Raw genomic sequence first — 26,888 nt, forward strand, 5'->3', positions numbered from 1 at the left:
CTACTTAAAAATCAGTAAAGTAGGATGTAGGGACATCAGTATGTTTATATGATTGGTAGTAACTATTAATTGTCCTGTAAGAAAATTTGATACATTCTAATTGATCTAAAGTTACTCCTGGGAATTTTTATTGCAACATCTTGTGTAATATAGATTGATTTACAGCATCAAATAAAACTTAAATGAAATTTATAAATCTACCCACCAAGTAGAGTCTATAAATACATCTTGTGACAAAGCTCTGTCCTTGTCTCCATGAGTCCCGCGTTTCCTGGAGGATTTCGCTAGCCTCAGAGGCTCACTGTGACCCTCCACATAACTTTCTCTCTCTAGAGACAAGGGTCACAGTCTACTGAGCCACTTTTATCATAAGCCAGTGAGGGAGGTGAGGAGAAGCTATTCTCCCTTGCACAGTCTCTCTTGTCTCCCAGTCTCAGTGATTAATTGGGGGAGGGGGAGGGAAAAGAGGGGGAACCTGGGCCCACCCTCTATTCTGGGATCCAGCCCAGGGACACTAATAGTATCAGCTGTGGTAGCTGACCTTTTAGTAACCTGAGACGTACAATTCCCTGGGCTACTTCCCCACAGCAGCCCCAACTTCCTCAAGCTCCACTTCACCCTTACCTCAGGGCCTCCTTCCTTGTACTTGATATGGTGTGTACTGCTCAGTCTCTCCAACAGCACAACTTCCTCTCACAGCTCCTGACATCCGCCCCCACCTGACTAACTGGGAGGCTTTTAACTAGTTTCAACCAGCCCGATTGGCTTCAGGTGTCCCAATCAACCTAGCCTTCCGGAAAGTTCTTAATTGGCCCCAGGTGTCTTAATTGACCTGGAGCAGCTGCCGTTTAACTTATCCTGATACCAGGGATTTGTTTAGCCTGGAGCTAACATATCTATCTCCCACTACTTTTCTATAGCCATCTGGCCTGTCCCGTCACAATCTGTAAATCTGTACTGATTTCCAACGGTGTTCGGCTTTTCCAGATTAAGTTATATTATGTGCATGGATGTTCTGATTAGATGAAGAGGAACAAGAAAAGTTATCTGCACTCCCAGTAACAAAACAGTCCTCCTCTACCCTTTCCCAAAAAGTTTACTGATTAGCTATGATGGCATGCTGTCTTCGTCTAAGTTCCAACATAGGGATGCATTTATGCACCAGCGTAAACTCAACTGGAACCCAGCCATCCTGACGTGGTTCTCTAAGGCTAATAAAACATCCAAATGTTCACTAAGGCCCAAATCCAAAGCCCAGGTCAGAGGGAGTTTTCCGCTGACTTCAATAGGCTTTGGAAAGGCCCTAGGCCATGGCTTCCCGCCCCAAAATATAGAGTAGATTGATTATTGCTCAGAAAAAAAATGCTTGAGGGATTTCTACCCTTAAATTACTGTATCTAATATTTTAGTCCTGCAGTTTTAAAGGTGGAAAAACATCTTTTATCTCACCTAGGACTGCCATCTATCCCTCGTTTTATAGAATTATCCTTTTTTCAAGTCTCTCATATTTGGTGCCACATTAATATAGATCCCAATTCAGCAAAATATATAGATATACAATTTACCGTGAGCATGAGTCTTGTATCCCTATTCACCAAAGCACTTAAGCACATGCTTAAATTCCAGGTCCTGAAATGTTTGGCTGAATAAATACAGGATTACTCACATTCTTAAGAGCTTTGCTGAATCAGAACAGATTGACTTGATCAGTATGGCTATTTCCTTATTTTAATATATGCTTATCTTTTTTCATAATGTGTCCAGTATTAGCCAAGCTTCTCTACTGCATAAATTAAATTTTAAAAGCTATGCTAACCCAACATTAATATTATAACAGTTAATGTCAGAAAAAGTCCAAAAATGCAGAAGTTAAGAGTCTAGAGTTAATATTAAACTTATCCACAGCATACAAACAATATCCTGTTAGGCTACACATTTGGCCAGAGAAACAAGAACAGAAAACATTACTCATGAGCAACATGGTAACCTAGGAACCTTATCTTCTGTGCTTCCACACTTTTTCTGATTTTGCTGTTCCAAAGAGCTTGTCTACATTACAGAAGTTCCCTATTACTATCTGTAGCTGTAAGCAACGGCAACTGGTGCTAAACATAGTTTGTCCTTGTCTACACCAGCAGCCAAACTATTCAGCGCTATTTTAGCTGCGCCAATTGCCAGCAACAACTGTTTATTATTTGCAGTTGAGACAAATATTGCACCAACAACTTTTTTCATGTAATTTTGTGGGGTGGGATGGTTTGCTTATTTAAAAAAAAAGAGGAATTGCTTGTGGTTAACAATGTTAGAATTTAAATAGCCCCAATTAGACTTTGATGTGCACACTTCAGTGTACATGACTAGAAGTGGAGAGGGACCAGTTCTACCACTAATACTGGTGCTTGGCTGGAGATAGTTTTCTAACAGTTTACATTGCAATGATTGTGGGTAAAATCTTGGTCATGCTGAAGTCAATGGCAAAGCCCCCAATGGAGGAGGAGGTGGGGAAAATAGAAAATTTATTTAAGTGAAAGTTCAGAAGTTACAGATTATTCCAGCAGAAATTACTGAGACCATAAAATTTGTGGCAACGGTGGTTTTTTTCATCATACATGATTTTCTCCTCTTGCTGTTAAGACAGTTTTGTTGCAAATTTTATTGCCTGTGTTTTGAATGAGATGTTTAAAATCTCCCTTATGTAGACTCAGATCCTGCTAACCCTTCCTCAGAGTACCTTACTCTACAAAAGTCATCTACTCATGGTGTAAGGTGCTACTTAGAGTAAGATATCAGAATCCAGCCTATGATTTGGTCTCATCAGTCCCTGTGCTTCTCAGTCTGGAGAGAGAAAGAATGGGCAGAAATACAAAAAAGCAAGGCCTTCGTTTTGTTCTGCTAAAAATCTTAGAAGTTACTGTGGCATGTTCAGAAGCTAAATTACCATCAATTTGATTTAATGCTCAGAAGAAACGTATTGCGTGCACACACAAATCTTTTCTTCAAAACTAAGCACAAACATTAATCTTCACTGAGGACTATGACCATGTTCTTTCAAATTAAAACCTCTCATATTTTTGCTGTAGCTATAAGTAAATGCATGAATAAAAAGTTTACAAATAGGACAAATTCATTTATTTTTACTCTTTCATAACTAAAAAGACATTAGAAGAGATTTTGCTCAAACTTCCTAAAAAAAATTCACCTGTTGAACTGAAATGTTTTCTCTGTGCAAAGGTGAATATTTCTAAAAATTTCTGAGCAAACACACACAGGGTTCCAACAGAATGTAGTTAAGGATCTAAATCTCTGAGTACGCTGTCAGGCACCCACTATGAAAAACTCCCAAAACTACTTCTTTCAACTCCATAGTCTTTACATATCTTTTATCTGACTTTTCCTTAAAAACAAATTAACACAGAAGATATATATATAACTTGCTGATCAAGCTACAATTTTGGCAGGAAGTTAGAAAAAAGTTCCCTTCCCACACCAAAAAAAGGAGATAAAATTGTAAATATAAATATATAATATATATATGGCATTCAAGCTCTATTCTCATTTCCATGACATAAGTAAAAGGGACAACAAATGTGAAAGGTTTGCGGAGATTTGTTGCTACTGTTTTAAGTGTTACAGTTTGAGCAAAGCACAATACCTTTACTGTGACAGAAGGAACTGCCTCTGCTCTCACCTCACTGTCAATGGCTTGCTGTGAAGAAAAAGATGAAAACAGAGCAAATGCAGTATCACACATGAATGAGTGAACACAATGAATGCAGTATTACCCTTCCACCACCAACTAGCTAAATAGTGAGTTAACTGTAAAGAACTTATCACTCTGATGACAGATTGAAATACACAAAATAGATTTCTGTGCCCCTTCGTTAGAAAAGACAAAATTCCTGTTTAAAACTGCCCACAAAAAGGATAAGCAACGACCATGAATATTTTGTATATAAAAAGCTAATACATTTTTATATATGTATTTGAATATTTGGTACTGTTTTGTCTGGCATGGTTCCTTCCACTGAGAGTTTATTCAAACTGTGGAAACTCCTTGTGTTATTCAGTAAGGAAAGGCGACTTCCAATCTGCCTACATATAGTATATATACACACCACACCATAGCACATAATGCATAATCACCACACACTATCTTATAATCAAAATAAAATAGCATACTGTATATGTCCTGAATTTGAGAGAGAAAAAGAGAGAGAAGGCTTTTTTATTGGTGTTTCTTATTTCTATTTCAATAAACAACCATATCCACAGCAAAAATTAGCTTGACCCTACAGTGCAATATTGTGCGTGCGCACACACACACACACAAAAGAATCCTTACAAAACTTAACCATACTGAAAGGTGATTATACCAATATATACTGCAGGAGATTATACCTTCATACGGCAAAAGGTTAAGTAAAACAATGCTTTCTGCCAGCATAAACAAGATACACTGTCTGCTACTTCCCTAACCCATGCATTGGGATTCACTAGCAGTGTCCACAGTGCACGTGCAGAATTCAAAAATCAATGGGGTTTCCTCTGGATGTAAGGATCCAAAAGGTGCTGGACTTCGATATGTTTCCTTTTTTCCTTCCCATGTAGTTCCTTACTGCATTTTCACTCTTTATGACCCACAATGAGAACCACCATGAAACTCTTTTCCTCACATGAAACTAAGACATACAACTGCCTCCAAGACCATGCTCAATATCACAGCTCTCTTTGCAGGAGAAGGCTGAAGCAGATCAGTTTGCATTCACAAGGTTAAGTGCATCAGTACAACAACATGACAGTTTTCTATTGACCTAAGGAATCCCAAATCTGCAAGGTTATTATCACAACTAGACAAGACCAAGCTGCCAGATCTCTGTCCTCTTTTTTGCACGAAGTCTTTCCTATGGACAACTGCTAAGACAAAGAAACGGAACATACATTGCTTAGCATATATTAATAATCTATTAAAACATTTTGATAAGGAATATGACAGTTATACTTCTAATTATAAATATTAAAAATGCAGTTCCATTTATATTTTTCAAATAGCAAGTAATCCCAGTAAACACAGTTTTGCAGAAATACATAGCCAGAAATGACTAGTTAACAGCTGTTTTGGCACAGCACTGTACATGTAACAATTAACAAGTTGGGGGGACTGGTCCTGCTTTGAGCAGGGGTTGGACTAGATTACCTCCTGAGGTCCCTTCCAACTCTGATATTCTATGATTCTATGTTCTGAGAGGTTTATATATTAAATTTTAGTGGAAAAAATAAAATTGGACATAAGAGATTTCAGTAGGCTGGAACACTACAACAGTACAAGATGACTGATTCACTTCTGTATATGTTAAACTGCACTGTAGCATCACAGAAGTTAGAATGGCAAAAGTCCATCAGGCCATCTTGCCAATCTCGCTGCCAAAGCAGGATCACTCCCTACAGGGTATCTGTGAATGCTTTGTGTAGTATAGTTTCAAATGATCCATGTAATGGGACTTCTACTATTTCTCTTCAGATCATTAAGTTTCTCTTCAGACTACTAACATACTGTAACAGAGCTCACCACTAGGAAATTATTCCAGAAACTCATCTTAAAATATTCCTTTGCTCAGTTTCATCCAATTTCTAAGGGCTAAGACAGAGAAACACAGTTATTTTAATTAAAACTATTAATCAAAGTGCAATGTATTGACATCTTTGCATCAAATACAATAAGATCTCTGTCAGTTACACAAGTTAACACACATTAATATGTCATACATCTGAGGTGGTTTTAACTATATTTTAGGGGCTTATACGCTATATAAGATAGATTGTATAAAAGAAACTGGAATGCTTGCCAAGCTGAAAAGTGGATCTGTTTTCCCCTCTCTCTCTCTCTCTCTCTCTCAATTATAGAAAATAAGTGAATAGTTATATTTGGCAACATTCTTCAATGCCTCATTCATATCTGTGGGAATGCAGATAAAAGTTACCAGTACTATTTTATTCAATAAGGATCCATATACATTAGTGCAGACCCTGCGTAATCAATCCCTCTACAGCCAAAAAGGCTTGTTGACACATGCACATATTCTATTTCTTCACATAAATACCATTCCTCAAAGCCTATCCATGAGTTTTACCATCTGTAATTCAGCATAAAAAAGTATCAATTCAAGCAAACCTACAACAAGAATGCAACCCAAAGTAACCAGTGCATAGTGAACACAAGCAACTTGAAATGCTATTGAAATTGGTATTACAAAGACAGCCTTTCAAAATTGTACATGCCCTCTTGTCTGGGGCAAATCATATTTATTCATTCACTTTTCTTTTTCGACTTACAAAAAGAAAAATATCTTTAGTTTCTTGCAATGTCATCATCACAGTAAAAGGGAAGCAAGTAGATTTTGCACCTGGACTGATGAATTCTCATGAAAAGATTGTAAAGACAGAAATGGCAGAAAAGAACTTGATAGCAAAACCACTTCACATATTTGTTAACTACAAACTAACAAAAAAATTACTAAGATGTTGGCCGTCATGTTGTATACCTTCAGCTGTCATTCTATTATAAACGTGGTCTAGGACAGGTTTCCTATCTGGTTTATTCTTAAATGGGTGGAGACACGTATCTTATTCTACAGCTGGATGTAGCAGTTTGTCATAGATGTCCAAGTGTGATATAAATTAGATTTAAAGCCTGCAGTCATCTGAGGTCACATTTGGTACTCTATTCTTCTGGGGGATGGGTAAACTAGTAGTTTACTAGTTGTGCAGCAGCATGATAATTTTCCTGCTGTACCTAATGTTCAACACAGGGGAGGTGTTCAGCTATTGCACCTACCAACACTCCACAGTCCCAAGGGGACATCATCTTCCAGCTAAGGTGAGTAGTCAGCTGCCAAGTGTTCACAGTGACATCGCCAACATATTCTAGCCAGGGTAACATACTGTTAGTTTTTAAAAGAGCACCAGCATGTACCCAACCATGCATTTACACATGCATCCCATCTAGACTTACTCCTGATATCCTTTCCTGGCTGGTAGCATCATGGGAACAGAAGGCACCGGAGAAATATCCCTGCTTCCTCTTCCAGTGTTGGGATTTGAAAAGGCAGATTTGTAATAACTTTGGAACGTATGTGGATTTCCAAGCCCCTCACCACACCTTCTAGATCTGGATTGGTCTGTTATACAAGAAGGTCCACATATTGCTTCACAGATATTTAGACTAAGTCTATGGAGGTTACTGATTAATTTGTGAGTTTTATAAAGGTTCTCATGGGGTCTGCAAATTCCCATCTGTAAATGAGGAAGACTTGGAGTTATTCTGGTAGGACTAGTGTTTCCTACCCAGGAAAGTGCATATTTGCATGGCCTGATGACTTTTTGTGTGTGTGGAAGTGTGAGAACCTGTGGCTTCCACTGAAGTCAGTGGGAGCTGCAGGTACTCAACCTGTGTGAAAAGTAGGCCATTAATATAAAAGGTCATTTGGGGCTTTCATGTTTATTTCCTCTCAATAACCCCCATATCAAATGTTCTTAGTTTATAAGTAAAACTGACTAAAATTTGCATCCTTCTAGCTAATGCATTATCACCAGCAATAAAGATTCTGCAGATCCAATTCTGCCCTAAATTGCATCTGTGTAGCCTCACAGTCTTCCCATTCTGCCGTCATTTACATCTGTGAACAACGGAGCTCATTGAAGATCATGGTGTAATAGAGAAAAGAATTTGGCAACTGAAATTTAGGGTACGTCTACACTAGCCGCCGGAAAGCGATCGATATATCGGGGTTCGATTTATCGCATCTAGTCTAGACATGATAAATCTGTCCCAAGTGCTCTCCCATCAACTCCGGAACTCCAGCGCTGCAAGAGTCGCAAGCGGAGTCGACGGGGGAGCGGCAGCAGTCGACTCACCAGCATGAAGACGCCGCGGTAAGTCGATCTAGGTACATCAACTTCAGCTACGCTATTCTTGTAGCTGAAGTTGTGTACCTTACATCGATTCCCCCCAGCAGTGTAGACCAGGGCTTAGTTAATTCTGTAGATGATGTGGAAGCCAGATTAGGATCCAGCTCTCTCTCCCCCCTAGCTGTGCTGTTCTTGCAGCACTAATCGCAGTAATAAAAAGATGTGATAGCTACTGACCAGACTAAATTCATACAGAACTCAGATTTATTCAATAGGGCATTATCTTTTTATATTTTGTAGTCACTTGTCATAGTAGAACCACATTTTGAAGTACAAGACTATGGTCCCTGCACTAGCTTTACAGGTTTAGTTTTGGTCATGTGATACAAATGAAAGGTAAAATTAGATGCCAAACTGCTCCCTTGTTGGTTTCTCTGCAACTGTATTAAACTACTCCTGGTAGTCTTTGTACAACACAAACCAAGTGGGTCATAAAGTGACTCTGGTTATGATCTATTTAGTTTCTTAACATAGGACAAAATACAAGTTTTTATAACATTCTGTCAAGAGTTGCAAATAGGTTAATATTGCCATTTTATATAGTTTGCAACATTGTTTATTTTTCCAAATATTAGTAAGCAGTTGAAACCACTTGGCTACCACAATTAACACATTCCTTTCTCAGTTTTCCTATTTGTAAACTAGGAGCAACACTTACCCATCTATCTCATATGGGGGATTGTGAGGATGAATATCTGTACAGTGCTAGGAATATCTAAATCACTAACTATTATTATTATTATTGTAATATTACCAATTTATTTTTAATGCCCGAGCCTAAGGTAATTTCCTTGTCTGTATTTGTATTACTGGGCATTCCCCAAATATCTGAGCTAAAGTCATACAAATCATTCTACGGGTCAAATTCTCTTCTCATTCATAATTGCAATAACGTAAGACCACTAACATAAATGGCTGCTTCAGAGATGTAACAGAGCAGAAAAACTGGTTTTGTAAGACTTTCCTATTTATAAATTTACTTACAGAGTCTACATCCAAGTTAGGTGAAACTTCTGCCGTGATTCTCAAATCATCATAATCTTTTTCAGATTTGGGCAAAATATCTGCAAGAAGAAAAGAAAATACAATGAACCTTACTTTAACAGATTGTGTGCAGTTATATTCCTAAAAGCAATTTCTACAGTGAATGGCACAAACCTTGCACAAAATGCACTTTTGTTTTTTAATTAAATGTTCCCAAAGCAGAACCTACAGCAAAAAGCTCATCAGCAAAAATGTGGACTTCAGAGGCAACCCAAGTGCACTTCTTCCCAAACAAGTAGAGATCTACAAAGGTGACATGTTTGAAGTCCACAAGACTACCCTGACAGTACCGCTCAGAGAGCTGGATGTTCAAGTTCACTAATAATAATGCTCACAGTTCACTGGAAAATATTCTGTTATTTTGGGGTAAGAGAAAAAAGTCTGTAAAAAAAAATGCATTCATGGATTGTCTGAATATACCACCAAGCAAACCTTCCAGCTTTCTAGGATTCATACCAGTATCTATTTATTTAATCTTGGATCTCTTTACTAGATTGCTTTATTTCCTGGTTCACAGATGCCAAAGGATTTAGATACATCTCATAACAGATATTTCAACAACCACCTAACTCTAACCCTCAAGGATTATAAAAAGACATTAAAGGCTTAAAATATTTGTTTCAATCACATACATTGCTAATATATCTGTGATGGGTTGGACCCCCCTTCTGGGATGCCACCTGATGTACTGGAATTTCACTGAGCCCACACGATCTACTAGCCTGGGTTCCCTCTCTCTGTTTTGCTGAATTAGGCTCTCCGACCTCCAGCAGCAAGCACGCACACACCAGCTGTAGAATCACAGAGTCTGCAAACAGCTCTCTATGAGAAGACTCAGCTAGGAAATCATCCAGCACTCAAGTTCAGCTCCCCTTGGAAAGTACACCCAAAATAAAGTGGTCTTGCACTCTAGAGAAATCTATATAACATAAGTTCATAAATTTGCCCCCCCCCAATGTGGAGGAAGATATGCACAACTTCTTCCCCTCCTCCCCCAGTTAGAAATTGCACAAACTGGGTTTAATAATAAACAAAACCAAGTTTATTAACTATAAAGGGCAGATTTTAAGTGATTACAAGGGATAGCAAACAGAATAAAGCAGATTACCAAGCAAATAAAACAAAACATGCATTCTAAGCTTAAGATCTTAAAGAGACTGGTTTCAAGAAATAATTTATCACCCTAAATGTTGTTTTAGGCAAGTTGCAGAGTTTCTGTAGCTTAGAAATCCAGTTATTTCTCTTTACAGACGAGACTCCTGCCTTGGCCTGGACTCAGCCCTTGCCTTTCCCACCGCTCCGTTCCTTTGTCTCTTCAGGTACTTTCAGCAATCTTTCTTCTTGGGCAGGAAGGCAATGACAAGAGTCCTGTTTGCCTTATTTCCCTGTCTTACATACGATTTACGTAAGGCGGGAATCTTTTGTTTCCCAGTCTTGACCTCCCACTCCTCCTTTTGGTAGAAAATTACTACAAGTCCAAAATGATATTAGTACCAGGTGACAGGACCCAGAGAGATTAATATCTTCACAGTCTTCTTGTTTCTTCCTAATTGCTCATCAAGGCTCATTGCCTGTTGTCTGGGGTGTATTTCCCAAATACACACCCCGTTGTAATTGTTACATAATCGATATTCCTAACTTTACATACAGAAATGATACACGCAAACACATTGGATAATCACATTCAGTAAATTATAACCTTTCTAATGATACCTTACAGGACCCATCTTGCATAAAATATATCAGTTATGCTATATCCATATCATAATCATATTTCCATAAAGAATATGGGGTGTAACAACATGATATCTGACCAATGAAATACTGGAAAAAAGCAAAGAAGTTGTACAAGAAAGAAGATAAAGCAGTGAAAAGTGATGCAGGGAAAGATAAATGAAGAGAGGTTGAAGACCTAGTCGTTGAATCTGAAGCAGCTGCTACGATGGGAAGTCACAGAGCCATTTACAAAGCAACTATAACCCAATGAGGAAACTTCAGAATAGGAAACGGGCCAATAAAAAGGAAAGATGAAATAATGCTAACAACTGAGACAGAACTGAAAAGTAGATGGACAGAGCATTTCAAAGAAATCCCCAATAGATCCAGCCCCATTTTAGCACCAGACTTCAATGAAACATGCAAACCTGAGCACGTTCACATGAACTTTAGTCAAGTAAAGGTGTCAGGAGTACAGGCCACAATCAAGAAGCTGAAAAGCAACAAAAAGACGAGCAATGATCAAATCAGAGCAGAGACGCTAAAAGCATTTGATACCACCACCATAATGAAATTGACAAGCTGTGGAATGAAGTCTTGGAAAAAAAAGAGACCTCTTTCTGACCAGTTGAAACATGGAATCATTGTCAGAATATCAAAAAGGGTGATTTTACTGAACAACAACTGGAGAGGAGTCACATTACCCTTCGTTGTAGGAAAAGCCTGTGACACTACACAGATTGACACAGGCAATGGATGCAAAGGAGAAAAATAGGCTGCATTCAGTCCTACAGGACCCCACCTAACGTCGTCAACATCATCACAGCCATGTACAGAAATGCCAAGTGCCCTGTAAGGGTGAACAACCAGATAACAAACTAGTTCAACATGGACACTGGTGTGAAACAGTGCTGCCTATGATCACTGCTGTTGTGTGGGATTGCCACAGACTGGGTAATGAAGAAGTGTACAGCATTAACAACATAAAAACTGGTATAAGGTGGTAAGATGGCAAATGTCTAGAAGACAGACTTTGCTGACAATATTGTGGTGCTGAGTGACACCCTCAAAACGTTACAAGTAAAGACAGACAACCTGGTAAAAACAGGCCACCCGGTTCAAAATTCGTTATGCTAAAACAAACATCCTTGAAAGACAAATATCAAGCAGTACGAGAAGGTTACTCACCTCGGGCAGTAACTGAGGTTCTTCAAGATGTGTGTCCTTGTAAGTGCTCCACATCAGGTGTTGGTGCATCCTGGCGCCGTTGATCGGAAATTTATGCTAGTAGTGTCTGCATGGCTCACGCATGCGCAGTAGGCATCTCACAGTGCCATTGGTGCCACATCTAGCATGCACATGACCTGAGACCTCCAGTTCTTCTCTACCACAGAGTCCAAACTGCGAACTCCGAGGTAGAGGGGAGGACAGCAGGTAGTAGAGCACCCACAGGGACATACATCTCGAAGAACCTCTATTACTGCACAAGGTGAGTAACCTTCTCTTCAAGTGCTGTCTCTCTTCAGCTGACTGTAGAGCAGTGCCCTCAGAAGGCAGGAGGGACTTCGGGTTCATTTGAGTCATAGAGGTAAGTACGGTTAGGCCAACTATTGAGTCAGCTCTGGAGTCTTCAGTGACTGCATATTTCTCAGTGAATGTGTAGACAGAGGCCCAAATAGCCGCCCTACAAAACTCTAATATTGGAACATTGTTGAAGAACACTATCGAGGTAGAAATAATTGTGTTGAATGTGCTTGGAGGAGATCCATTTAGACAATCTCAGAGTGGATATTATGTAGCCTTTCAAACATTCGGTAACAAAAAGTCTAGGAGATTTCCGGAAAGCTTTGGTCCTTTCTAGGTAAAATGCTAATGCTCACTTGATGTCCAATATGTGCAAAATGGTCTCTGGTGGAGTCTCATGAGGCTTGGGATAGAACATAGGAAGATGGATTGGTTATGGAAGGATTATGTCACCTTCAGTAAAAATTTTGGGTGTGGGCGTAACGTGACCTTGTCTTTGAAAGAATATTATGTAGGGAGGATCAGACATGAGCACCCTGATCTCACTCACCCATTTGGCGGAAGTAATGGTGACCAGAAAGGCCACTTACATGGATAAATGCAGCAGGGTACAGGTGGCTAAGGGTTCAAATGGTGGTCTGGTGAGGTATTTGAACACCAGATTGAAAATGTTCCCTCTAAGTTTTCCCACCCATGTGCAGAATGAATTTTGTTATGTGCACCAATAAGGAGGTGGTGTGTGACACATCAACTCAATATTGGTGCACATAACAAAAATTCATGTGTTGGGGGTTGGGCCAAGGGGTTCAGAGTGTGGGAGGGGACTCAGGGCTGGGTGCAGGGGGACAGGGCTCCGGGCATCGAGATGTGCCCCATGAAGACCAGACAGGGACTAGAGTGGATTTTCATTCGTTTATCAATAGTCCTAGATCCCTGAATAGCATGATCATCATCCAGACCAAATCCAGTGCTTCTTGTTGAGTTGGACCTTTGAGAAGGCAATCGTCCAGGTAAGGGAAAATCATTATTCCCTGTTTGCAGATATGCCACTACCACCACTAGGGTTTCGGAGGAAACTCTTGGTGCGGTGGATAGGCCGAAAGGTAGTACTCTGTACTGGAAGAATTGATGTCCTACCGTGAAACGCAGGTATTTCCTGTTATCTGGGTGTATAGTAATATGAAAATAAGCATCTTGGAGGTCAAGGGCTGGAAACCAGTTCCCCTTTTGCAGCGCTGGAAGTATCATGCCCAGTGTCACCATTTTGAAATTTTGAGTGCATATGAACTTGACTTTCCTGAGATCCAAGACAGGTCTCCATCCCCCATTCTTCTTCTGGGTCAAGAAGTAGTGGGAGTAGAACCTCTTCCCCATGTATTGCGAAGGTATTCATTCCACAGCACCTAGTTGTAGAAGATGGTTGACTTCTTATCGTAACAGGTGCTCGTGAGAAGGGTCCCTGAAGAGGGATGGGGTAGGTGGTCGGGAGGTAAAAGGGATGGTATATCCCGATCGTACGATCTCTTAACACCCATTGGTCCATGGTTATTGATGCCCAGATGTGGTAGAATGGGCGAAGGCGGTATCAAAAACATGGGGATGGATCGGGTGAAAGCACTGCCTGGTGAGAGAGGTCATCCAGACCCTTGACCAAAACTTCAAAATCCTGGCTTGAGTGAAGCCAACTGAGAAGTAGACATTTGAGCTTGAGGTGCTCTCCATCACTGCGACCATTGGCGATGTCTTTGGTACTCATATTGTTGCTGTTGTTGTTGTCAGTTAGTTTCTGTCAGCACCGGTGGGGTCACTCTCGTCAGTGCTGACATTTGTGCCATCATATGTAGCACTGATTTAGTGGGCGCCATCGGTGCTGACTTGGTTTTCTCAGCCAGTGCCAACTGCAATATCAGCGCCAGGAGCGGATGCATGATGCCTGAGGAGACACTCGGCACCAGGTCCCTTATGGGTGAATTTGGTGCTGTGCAGGAAGCATGTTGCCATCTATGGCACAACACAGTCTCCTTTGTTCGGGACTTGGCGGAGCCAGGACCATCATAGGTGCTCACCAAACCATGTGTCTGCATCGGGGGTAGCAACCTGGCAGGAGACCGCCTATTTTTCCATGATGCTCTCTGCGGAGAGGTCTGTGCGCTCTTCCTCAGTATGTTAGAGGAAGGCGTGTCTCCTGGGAGAAGAGCCCAGAAAGGAGGTCCACTTGTCTGGCTCTGATTGGAGAGATTTCTTCATCAGTATCATTTTCAAGGAGAGATCTTGGTCACGCCGGGCTCTCACGTTCAGATTACCACAGTGGGTGCATTTTTGCAGGATACGCGTCTCCCCAAGACATCAGACACACAAAGAGTATCCATCCGAAACCGGCATTACTTCACAGCAAGAGCCACAACACTTAAAGCCTGGGGAGTCAGGCACCTCTGACGGTTAACTGACCCCGGAGTGGGGACTTTTTTTTCCCTTAAAACTATCACTAACACTAACTATAATTTGTAGAAGATTAACTAATTATTTACACTTCTATCTTTTTTAAAGGTTTGGTGAGAGTAACGAACATGGTCCCTGAGCTCCGTCTTTAGCTGAGAAGGAATTGGAGGACTCAAGTCATGCACGCGCTACGCAGGGCACCAGAGCACTGCGAGACACCTACTGCACATGTGCGACCCAGGTGGACACTGCTACCATAAATCTCTGATAGACGGCGCCAGGACGCACCAACACTTGAAGTGGAGCACCCACAGGGACAGCACTCTAAGAAGATCACATTAGAAGGCAAACATATCAAGAAAGTAGAATAGTTCAGCACCATATTGGCCAATGGAGATCTCAGAAAGGAAGTGACATCAAGACACCCACTGCATTTTCTAAACTTAGTAGTATACAGGAATCAAAGATCTATAACATCAGAACAAAAGAGAATTTTCAATTCAAACATTATCTCAGTGCTAACATGTGGCTGCAAAAGCTGGAGATCTACCAAAACATAAGACAGAAAACTAGACACATTCAAAAATAAGTGCCTAGGAAAGATTCTGGGCATTGGTTGGAAAGACTATTACCAGTGGAGAGATCCATGAAATCACCAACCACAAGTTCATTTCCACCAGACTCAGAAGGAAGCATTGAATGCATTTGGGGCATGTACTCCAGATCCCAAAACACCGACTCGCAAATGAAGCTGTCAAATGGAAACCAACTGATGTGAGAACACCCAAGAGAAACCTTAAGAAGAACTTTTAGCAGGGAGGGCAAAATAGTCTAATCACAACACCACAGAGCAGATGGAAGCAGCAGCAAATGACAGAGAGGAATGCAACAGACTAGTTTCTGCCCTGTGTGCCTATTTTCACAAAAGGGATGTAGTAATAAATAATATGTACAGTATGAAATTATAAGCAGATTAACATGCATAGTATGATTTAAGAGTTAAAAGAAGGCATTTTAAGTTGCAGCATCTTTAAAATGGTGAGACAGCCCCAATTTTTTAAAAAGTAATTTTAACTCCTGTCATAAATATAAAGGGAAGGGTAAACACCTTTAAATCCCTCCAGGCCGGAGGAGGAACCCTTTCACCTGTAAAGGGTTAAGAAGCTAAGATAACCTCGCTGGCACCTGACCAAAATGACCAATGAGGAGGCAAGATACTTTCAAAGCTGGGGCAGGGGAGGGAGGGAAACAAAGGTTCTCTCTGTCTGTGTGATGCTTTTGCCGGGACCAGAGCAGGAATGCAGGTCAGAACTCCTGGAAAGAGTTAGTAAGCAATCTAGTTAGATATGCGTTAGATTGTTTTGTTGAAATGGCTGGTAAATAAGCCGTGCTGAATGGGATGTATATTCCTGTTTTTGTGTCTTTTTGTAACTTAAGGTTTAGCCTAGAGGGATTCTCTATGTTTTGAATCTGATTACCCAGTAAGGTATTTACCATCCTGATTTTACAGAGGTGATTCTTTTACTTTTTCTTTAATTAAGATTGCTTTTTTCATTGTTCTTAAGATCCAAGGGTTTGGGTCTGTGTTCACCAATGCAAATTGGTGAAGATTTTTATCAAGCCTTCCCCAGGAAAGGGGGTGTAGTGCTTGGGGGGATATTTTTTTGGGGTGGAAGACCTTTCCAAGTGGGCACTTCCCCTGTTCTTTGTGAAACGCATTGGTGGTGACAGCGTTTAACCTAAGCTGGTAAGAATAAGCTTAGGGGGTCTTTCATGCAGGTCCCCACATCTGTACCCTAGAGTTCAGGGTGGGGAGGGAACCTTGACAACTCCTAACTCTTCAAAGTATTTACTTGTATCTTTTTCAGAATTACTTTTATTCCCTCATAGTAAGTCTATTTTAAAAAACAGGTTGCATACCTTCCTAAAAAACAAAAAATGAAACCCTCACATAATAAGAAAAAAATTAATATAACCTTAATTATGGGGTATCTATCAATACTTCCATAATCCTGTACAAACTCTAACATCTAGAGTGCATAAATGTTTCAAATGTACTACAAATTAAATGTAGTTACCTGATCCACTTAATTGACAACATAGCCTAGAGAAAAAGATTTTGGTGAAGAAAGGAGTGTCAATTCAAATTTTCATGCTCATTTTTTAGAGCCAATGGGAGATGTCACATTCAAGTCCTTTCGTTATCTAGGCGGGGAAAAGACAGCACTTAAGAAGTTTCCCAACTCTCTTCTACAAGTAGAACTCAAGTATGCCCTATAGTGACCACTTGTATCGATAAGAGGACAGTTCATTCACTATGCCTATTCAATTCTTTTTGCTAAGATTTCTAAAAACATTCTTCTTAGTGCCCATTATGATGGTGAGAATTTTATCATATGGTCATCTCTACATCAGGAACTGGACTGAGATCACAAATCCATCTCACACAGATCATCAAATAGCTGTCAGATAGTACCAACTTTTGGTCACTATCAGCTGGGCTAAATTCAATTGGTGGCTAAGATGTGAAAGGCTCTATTCTCAATCATCTGAACCATCCAGAAAGCTCTCACAAAACGTAACAGTTAAAGTAATAAAGAACACAAGACCATTGCTCACACATGAAACCACAAGACAGAAAAGTTAATGGTTCACTTTAGTTTAAAGGTTATGTATACAGTATGAATGACTGCCTATGTTCCAGAATCTTTGGTACTCAACTATCCCTGATTAACAGTTAAGAGTTTTTTCAAAGATATGAGAAAAAAACTAAATGTAACCCACAACATGCAAAAACTAAAAGGCATTTATATACCCCCCCAAGTGAAAGATTTCTGTTGTAACAGGGATTTTCTGAGAAGCTTTACATGCAATTAAAACGAGATCAAAACCTCACTAACATTTCTCCAGGAGACATGATTTGAACCTGAAGGTTCACACCTTGCAGTATGCTCAGCGTGCTGCCAGTCTGGGATCCCAGCCGCCAGCCCCGCTCATCCTGCTGCCAGCCTGGATGGACAGAACCCTGGGCTGACAGCAAGCTCAGCAGGGCCAGCAGCCGGGACCCCGGCTGACAGGGGTCGGCGGACAGAACCCTAGACCGGCAATGCAAGCAGCAGACGGAACCCCAGACCCGCAGCGTGCTGAGCTGCTCAGCCCACTGCCAGTCTGGGGTTCCGGCCACTGGCCCCTGCCAGCCGGGGTCCCGGCTGCCAGCCCCGCTCAGCCCGCTGCTGGCCCAGGGCTCCGTTTATCCAGGCTGGCAGCCGGGACCCTGGCTGGCAGCAGAGTGCCACTAAAAATCAGCTCGCATGCCACCTTTGGCACGCATGCCGCAGGTTGCTGACTCCTGATCTATAACTTGCAGAAGCAACCTCATGAATCCAGTAATGTGCAGGTACCAGGGTTTCATTTCTGACTTTCCTTAATAGGAACGATTTTCTTCAGTGTATTTTTAAGAATTCATTTACCTGACCCTGGCAGGCACTGAAACGTATTTAAACTACTGTCTTTCATAATTTTAGCTGAGACTATTTTTTCACAATTCCCAGTAAAATTGTATGCTTGTGATTCTCCAGGCAAGATAATTGAGTAATTTAAAAACTCAGCTACTAAAAATGTAACCTTGGATGGAACGGTTTCCAAATGCTGTGCCATAAGTTACGCTACATTTGGTCAAGTAATTAGGTGTGCATGTAAATTCCACAGTTTGAAATGATCGCTTCTTTAGTGCCGTGCAACACATTGGTAACCCCTTTGCCATATTCAAGTATTTCCGATTTTGAAAGAGGTAACAGAAATGTGACTTTAACACAACTCATTCTTTGTTAATTTCACAACATTCTAGAAACCATGTTTAATAAAAAACAGAAAACTGGCAACACTTTTGTTCTTTCTAAAGCCTGAGAAGTGCACTAGACTATATTTGTGAAATTACTGAATTTTTCTTGCCTTTTTATAGGAGACTATACCCCACTGTCAGTTTTTTCTTTGAAGCACAGCACTAATAAGCTTGCTCCGAGATCTGACATAGGCCTACCACAGGGTCCAACAGGCATAATGAAAACAAATACCTTATGTGTCCAAGAGCCACAGAGTATGGTTTTGTTTGCACATTTGTAATTAAGAGACAGTGAAATGCTTTGACCTGAATACATTTAATATTACATTTTCTGTGCACTGTTAAGTATGGTCAAAGTAGAACAATGACAAAAGTATGGAAAATTGCCATATAAAAGTTAGGTGGTTGTGGTGGTACAGTACAACTATATGAAGAACGGATGTACCTTGTGTTTTTGTGGACTCCTTGATGATTTTCTGAAGCTCTTTCATTTCTCTGTCAAGTTCTTCATAGTTTATTTCCCTAGATTCAACCTTAGGAGCCTGGAACAGAGAAGGATCGGTACCAAGGTAGGAACACTGCAGGTGCCCACTGTCACTCAGAGTAACTATAACACCTTTCAAATCTCTGCATAAAGAGAGACAAAAGCTCATTAAAAAATTGAGAGGAATCACACAATCAATTATAAAACTCTGATACTGTTTCTAACAGTCTGCCGCTATAATGATATTTTAAACAAATCTTTCTTTAAGATCATTTGACCAAACAAGAAACAAACACTTGTTACATTCACATTAATAATAAAAACAATCATGTTTATTATGACACTGTCCAGGGACCAAGCAAGAATGCTGCCACTGCCCCTGTTTTAGGCACTGTACATACATAGAATATGATAAAGTCCCTGACCTAAAGAGTTTACAAATTAAATACAGGGTAGTGGAAAAGGACAGAACAAACAGAGTAAATAATAGATGGTTGCAAACATCATGTTTGTTTTGGTTTTGTCTTATTTAAATCCATTCAGTGATATTAGGTTAGGAGGAGGATTAGTTAAATGAAAAGCCTAAGGAAAGGGAGGAATGAGACAGGTTGGCACAAACAGCCGATCAGTGGAGAGACTGTTCAGAGTGCCAGTCTCTGGCAAGATACTATCTGCAGTTTCTTTCCCAAATATCAATTGGCTGTTTGGAGGGAAATGCGCCATACTGGTCTTAGTGCCCCCCGGGAGGTCTCGCTTGCACTGTTCTGGGTCCAGTGGATACTGGGGGCAGGTGGCCCTGGGTGGGCCCCATTTTACCCCCTCCACACTCCCAGAGCAGCAATACCTACTTGAACTGCTTTCTTCAACTAGTATACCAAATATTTTGTTCCATCTAATCATGTACCATACATATAAAACATCTTTGAAAAGTATTTAATAAGTCACTGGTAATTAAAGGAAAGCTGTCACCCATTCTGCTTAACTTGAAATTTGTTATAGGTAGGAAGAGGATTTTCTCAACATGTACTAAATAAACAGTAAAGCAATCCTGTTAATGTAAGGCAATAATAAACCGGTTTCCATTCTACTTTTAAATTCTATATGTGAAACCAACTTTAAGGTTTAGTATTTTTAAAAATCATGATAAGTCACCACAGTCTTGGCCTGCAATATATTCTTATTCAAGTCTTAGGCCTCTCCAAAATAGACGTTGACATTGCTGTCAAATATGGTGATTTTCTGGTGTAGAGACTAGGATGAAACTACCAAAACTCCAGGTAGTTTCTAGATTCAAAGCTTCACTTAGATGATCAAGGCTAATGTACCATACCACTATACTACCTAGGCCTGCCTAGAAGATTTCATTATACCAAGTTCATGCTGTAATATTACTTTTAAGAAATGACTGAAATACTGTAAATCATGTACAGTAACTCCTCACTTAACGTTGTCATTATGTTCCTGAAAAATGCGACATGATTTTAAGCGAAATGATTTTAACCAAATCCAATTTCCCCATAAGAATTAATGTAAATGGGGGAAGGGGTTAGGCTCCAGGGAAATTTTTTTTTTGCCAGACAAAAGGCATTATATATATTTTAAACATGCAATTTAATATAGGTATTAAACAGGCTGGCAGCCCCCCCCCCCCCCATCAGCTCCCCTGCACCTGCCCCCCCCCCAGCGCCTCCTGCCTGCGGACCCCGTGGATCAGCACCTTCCCCGTTCCCCCCGCCTCCTGCCCGTGGCAATCAGCTGTCTTGCAGCGTTCAGGAGGCTTGTGGGAGGAGTGAGGACGCGGCGCGCAGCCTCCCCCTCCGTCCCCTGCCTCCTGCCTGCAGCAATCAGCTGGTTTGCAGCATTCAGGAGGCAGGGCAGGGCAGGGAGGGAAGAGGCTGCGCACCACGTCCTCGCTCCTCCCCCCAGCCTCCTGAATGCCACAAGACAGCTGATTGCCATGGGCAGGAGGCGGGGGGAACAGGGGAAAGGTGCTGATCTGCAGGGTCCGCCAGCAGGCGGGAGGTGCTGGGGGGGGGGCGCGTAAGGGGGCTGCCAGCCGTGGACAAAGCAGGCGGCCAAATGACATTATAGGGGAGCACTGCACAACTTTAAATGAGCATGTTCTGTAATGGAGCAGGGACGTAAGATCGAAACAACGTTAAGCGAGAGTTAAGTGGGGAGTTACTGTATTTGACAGCCATTTGAGAGCCTACCATAATATACCTTCCATTAAAAAATTCTGGGTTTATAAAAATAGTAACTCAAAAATAATGGTATTTCTCTGACGATTGGGCATTTGCATACACTACAAAGTTCAAGCTTACACATTTTGTTTAACCTTTGGGGTTTTTTTCAGGGGGGGAAGCAGGTTGTGGGTAAGGAAAAGAGTTATTCAAGTGTAAAATACTAAGGACTAGTACTTAAGTGTGACTAGGTCTACAGTACTAAATGGTCTGAATCAACTTCATTATTATCAATGAAGCTAAGTCAATATAAACAGCTGAGGACCTGGGATAATATGTTCAAAAGTAGCCTCTGAAACTGTAGCTCTCCCTAGGTACATTTATGTTTGGCAATCATATATTTTATTGACATCTAATTTATGAGCCAAACCAAAGTTGAACACACAAATCAGTCATTTACACACTTAAGTAGACTGTTGCCTTTGCAAATGCAATTTGCCCTCACATAGCCAAATTTTGGTATACCCAGATATTTATACACAAAAAATCGTGAGCACAATTTTAGCAGCTCACTTAAAAACCTTTTGAATATCTGAACCTTAAAAATAAAACTATGCCCATTTCGGCCAACTGCTCTTTCAGTCATTAAGTCCTTTAAAGCTGCTACGAATCAGAAATGAATGAGTTGTTTTAAGAAAGCAGCATAACAAGCAATATTTTTCCTTTGCTTCGGCTAGCTTTTTGAAACGGCTTTATGCTCCTGCTGGGTCCTAAAATCTATGGTGTTTCATATTTATTTAAAATGAAATATCTACAATTATATGAAAGCCTTCTTAACGATTTTTCTCTTGTTAATTCTTTCTGTGCATTTGTGGGTACATTAATATGACAAGAGGGATGTAGCTAATGAGTTGTAGCAAGTGAATTATGATGTATTAATTTTTCTGTTGGAATGTTAGTCATCCAAACAGATTGCTTTATTTTCTCAGGCTTTTAAAATATTGTTTAAAGATGTATTTAATAGTTTTATAGCAGTTTCCGCATAGCTACTGCACCCATACAATATCCTGCAAAGGCCATTGCTTCATTTGGCACATTTTACACTCAATCTGCGATTTCAATTACTTGTTAAATTTCTTTTATTGACTGTTTTACTATACATCACACAACAGTCAAAGCAACACTGAATCTGAAGAGACACTTTAATATTGAAGAAGTTAAAATATGAAACAAATTATTTTGGTATTTAAAATAACATTACTAAACAAAGCAACTCCTACACACATATGGGAATAATTTGAAAATCTACCTTTTATTGGATTCTGAATAATAATAATGGCATATTTTTTTAGGTCTTCTCTTAAAAAATATATTGTGAACAATTTGTTTTGTTACAAATTTAAATGCTTTCCTATTTCCAGTCATACAATAACAAATCTGTAATTCAAATAGCTGGCTTCATAAAATTACAGATTCAACTACTCTGATTCTTATTTTAAAAACAAACTAAAACACTACTCCATCACTTTTGCCACAATCAATTTTTACATTTTTTTTAAAGTATTTAGAGTTTAATAGTCAATATAACTTATTTTCACATCAGTCTTTCACGAATTACAGAAGCAGCTTTGTTAATTTGAATGATGGCAGTTGTAAACTGCTAAATTAGAAAATGCTTTGTGGTGTTACTTTTATTTGATTGTTATTTATCATTTATAAAGAACGGAATTCAGAAATTAATTCCTAGGCAATACTCAACGACTTTATGTCTGATTCTCATAGACTTTAAGGCCAGAAGCGACCAACATGATCATCTAGTCTGACTTCCTGCACATTGTAGGCTACAAAGAACCTCACTCACCCAACTCCTGTGACAGACCCCTAACCTCTGGCTGAGTTACTGAAGTCCTCAAATCATGATTTAAAGACTTCAAGTTACAGAGAATTCACCATTTACACTAGTTTAAACCTCCACGTGACCTGTGACTCATGCTGCAGAGGAAGGCAAAAAAACCCCAGGGTCTCTGCCAATCTCACCTGGGGGGGAAATTTCTTCCTGACCCCAAACAGGACAAAGCAGTTAGACCCTGAGCATGTGGGCAAGATGCACCAGCCAGACACCTGTGAAAGAATTCTCTGTAGTGACTCAGAGCCCTCCCTAGTGTCCCATCGCCAGCCATTGGAGATATTTGCTGCTAGCAGTTGTAGACCAGCTACATGTCATTGTAGGCAGTCTCATCATACCATACCCTCCTTAAACTTATCAAGCTCAGTCATGAAACAAGTCAGGTTTTTTGCCCCCTCTGCTCCCCTTGGAAGGCTGTTCCAGAAAGTTACTCCTCTGATCATTAGAAACCGTCACCTAATTTCAACTTATTGATGGCCAATTTATATACATTTGTTCTTGTGTCCACACTGGTACTTAATATAAATAACTCCTCTCCTGCCTGGTATTTATCCCTCTGATATATTTATAGACAGAAATCATATCTCCCCCTCACACTTCTTTTGGTTAGGATAAACAAGACAAGCCTTTTGAGTCTCCTCTAATAAGGTATGTTTTCCATTCCTCTGATGATCCTACTAGTCCTTCTCAGCACCTGTTCCAGTTTGAATTTATATTTCTTAAACAAGGGAGACAACTGCACACAGTAGTCCAGGTGAGGTCTCACCAGTCCCTTGTATAATGGCAATAACACTTCCCTATCTCTAGTGGATATATCTTGCCTGAAGCATCCTATGACTGCTTTCACCTTTTTCACAGCCGCATCACATTGGCAGTTCATAGTCATTCTGTGATCAACCAATAAATCCAGGTCTTTCTCCTCCTCTGTCACTTCCAACTAATATGTCCCCAACTCAGCAAAAATTCTTGTTAGTCCCTAAATGCATGATTTGCACAATTAAATTTCATCCCATTTCTATTACTCCAGTTTACAAGCTCGTCCAGATCACCTCCTCTCACTTTGGTAACCTTGTTGACTTCACTGGACTTACTCCTGATTTACACCAGTGTAAGTGAAAATTATAGATAGATTATAGATACTATAAACCATGTATCCAGAATGTCCCCAGAAAAGTTCCTCACTACCACTTTGCACCACTTTAACTGCAGCTGGGTAAAGTGTTTGATAAAATGAAGGATAAAGATCAGAAGAATGGAGAGAGAAAAGGGCTACCTAACATGAAGGAATGGGAGAAAAAAAATGAGGCTTCAACTCAAAACAACCTGTTCATCTGAGATACTCTCTGAGGTTAGAGCCCTTGGCTGGGATTTTCAAAGAAGACCTAAGGGAATTAAGCACCAACTACCAGTGAAATTTAATAGGATCTGGGTACCTAACTCCCTTAGGCTCCTTTGAAAATCCCACTCCTTATGAGAAGTCCTTGAGAAAGGTTCTAGTAAAGGAAGGAAATAAATGCTCTCATAGATAAGGCTTCCCCATCCTGTTCCATGGAGACAGTCTTAAAAAAAATCCATTTGTTCACACACATTGGAGTTATTTTAAAGATACTTATATTATGTATTTAAGATGAAATGCACATCAGTGATGAGGCCAGCACAAGGCACAGACAATACTTGAGTAGCACTGAAGTGGTGCTTTTTGACTAGTCCACTTTTTCGGTTACATGGCAGGTTTTGAGTAGTGATTTCAAAAGACTGCCAGAAACAAGTCCACTTAAAGAGACACATGGGTTGTGCCTGATGAAAGAAAAGAAAAGGAGAGATGGAAGTTGATAATGTCACATAGCATGGGAAAGGTAGAGGTCAAGTTAAGAATAAAAGGTCATGACTAATTAAAGTGGAGGCAAAATTTGGCTCATTTTTACACATGTAAGACCAGTGAATGGGGAAGGGAGAGATTTCAAGGGGACAAGATCAGAATTTGGCCAAAATGTCACTACTTGGAATGCCAGCAGGACTCTCCAACATGCAGTTCTATTATAATACTCTTCAGTCCAACATGGAACTTGGGGTACATTAACCACAAGTGAAGTGACAGTAACATTTTCAGGTACCATATGATTTTTCCACCTTTTGTTTCTGGCAAGTGCAATATGCATTTCTTAAATAATGATAAAATGTTGAATTAAAAGTAGTTGCCTATAAACATACCACACTGAGGTGCCAAATCAGGTATGAATTATTTTGTGATAGGGCACCTGCAGGCACCAGGAGCCTTTAAAATTTGCAGTTCAATCATCAAGGTCAAAGGTCGTTCAATGAAAGATGAAAAAAGAAAAAAATCTTTCCAAGTGACAGAAGAAAATAAAGTGACAGGAATTGACATCCCTTTTTCCTATCAACTGAAAAAAAAAATCCTGTTATGTTTGGGTCATGGACCAAATTACTACTGCCATCTACTGGTGATCATAATATTATACCGTGTAACGAAATGTTTCCATGCTACTGCCTGGAACCAAAGAGACAAATAAAGCAACTTGTAAATACAAAATGTCTGCTGTTTCAAATTAAATGAGTAACAGGATTTTTCATTTGTTTAAACAAGATCAGTATAATAGTCTGACAATCTATAAGTAATGAAATTCTAGCAATACAGTATATATAAACTGTTAATATTTTCCATTGGAACAATAGACACAACCCTGGCAGATTAGGCAAGTGATGTTAAGCCTACATTACAAATTAAAGATAATTTTATATACCACACTCTTAATTAGAAATATAGTGATCAACAGCAAATTTCAAAAAACCCAAATGTAATAATGTATTTCTTTCCATCAAAATATTTATCTAAATTCACAAAAGACCACTCATTTTTCCTCTGCTTTAAAACTCGTATCAAATTAAAAAGGCATCTTGTTAGAAAAAGAAAGCATTATGTCAATGTTACTTATGCCAATGTAGTTAGTTTTACATCATGTCTTGATCCTCTCTTGAAAACACTGGATTTTAATTCACCCAAATACATTACTTCCAGAAGGAGCTCAGCCTACCAGCCTCCAAGTGTTTCAGAAAGACAAGCCTTTGTCATGTATAAGCTGAAACATACAAAGAACATTCTTCTAGTTCACTTAACAATGTGCAGTTGACTAGTCCTTCAAGTGGACAAATCTAAGGCCTGACTATGGCCCATCTTTGCTCTAGTGTACAATTTATGTGCTCTAGTGTACAATCACTTCCACAGCGAGTGCACAGGGAGTAACAGGGTCTGCAGAGTCACTCTAGAAGATGGGAGATGGTAGCATAGCTCCACTGGCAAAGTGGAGAACATATGCTCTACCAGGTATAAATCTAACATATTTGTTCTCACCCAGGAGCAGCAAGGAGACTGGGAAAGAGATTTCAATTACCTAACTCAGAATCACCCTCCTCCTGGGCAGTTACATTACTCTGGGTAGCTTGTTAACTAACAACCTAGCCCTTAATTGACACTTACGGAATGAAAAAATTACCATGTGTGGTTTCTTGTATTAAAGGTTACTGTGTATTCAGATTAAAAAGTTTGGTTTGTTTTAAGATTTTGACACAACCAGACAAAGCAGAGAAAAGACAGGCAATTCAAAGGCATAGAAAACATGAAGCTTTAAACTATGATTTCTTTTTTGTTTCTTTGTCTATATGAGTTAAGGGCTAAGGTCTAGATCTTGCAAAAAGTTATGCAGATGTTGAGAGTTAACATTTAAAAGTCAAAGTTCCAAAATATAATTAATTCAGCAGAACGCTCAT

At 39.9% G+C, this 26,888-nt stretch overlaps 1 protein-coding gene across 17 annotated transcripts in view; it reads right to left on the minus strand.

Annotated features, from left to right (window-relative positions):
* BBS9 (Bardet-Biedl syndrome 9) overlaps positions 1-26,888 on the minus strand; it is a 439,570-nt gene that overhangs the window by 349,707 nt on the left and 62,975 nt on the right. For 16 of the 17 annotated variants that reach the window (XM_073332918.1, XM_073332919.1, XM_073332921.1 and 13 more), the window contains 3 exons: positions 18,975-19,156; positions 8,950-9,029; positions 3,653-3,706 (listed from right to left, as the gene is read on the minus strand). In XM_073332918.1, coding sequence (XP_073189019.1) covers positions 3,653-3,706; positions 8,950-9,029; positions 18,975-19,156 — 316 coding nt within the window. The remainder of the gene's footprint in view (positions 1-3,652; positions 3,707-8,949; positions 9,030-18,974; positions 19,157-26,888) is intronic. The other variant, XM_073332916.1, reaches the window with a different exon arrangement.

This window comes from Lepidochelys kempii, chromosome 2 (assembly GCF_965140265.1).
Source record: "Lepidochelys kempii isolate rLepKem1 chromosome 2, rLepKem1.hap2, whole genome shotgun sequence".
Lineage (NCBI taxonomy): Eukaryota > Metazoa > Chordata > Testudines > Cheloniidae > Lepidochelys > Lepidochelys kempii.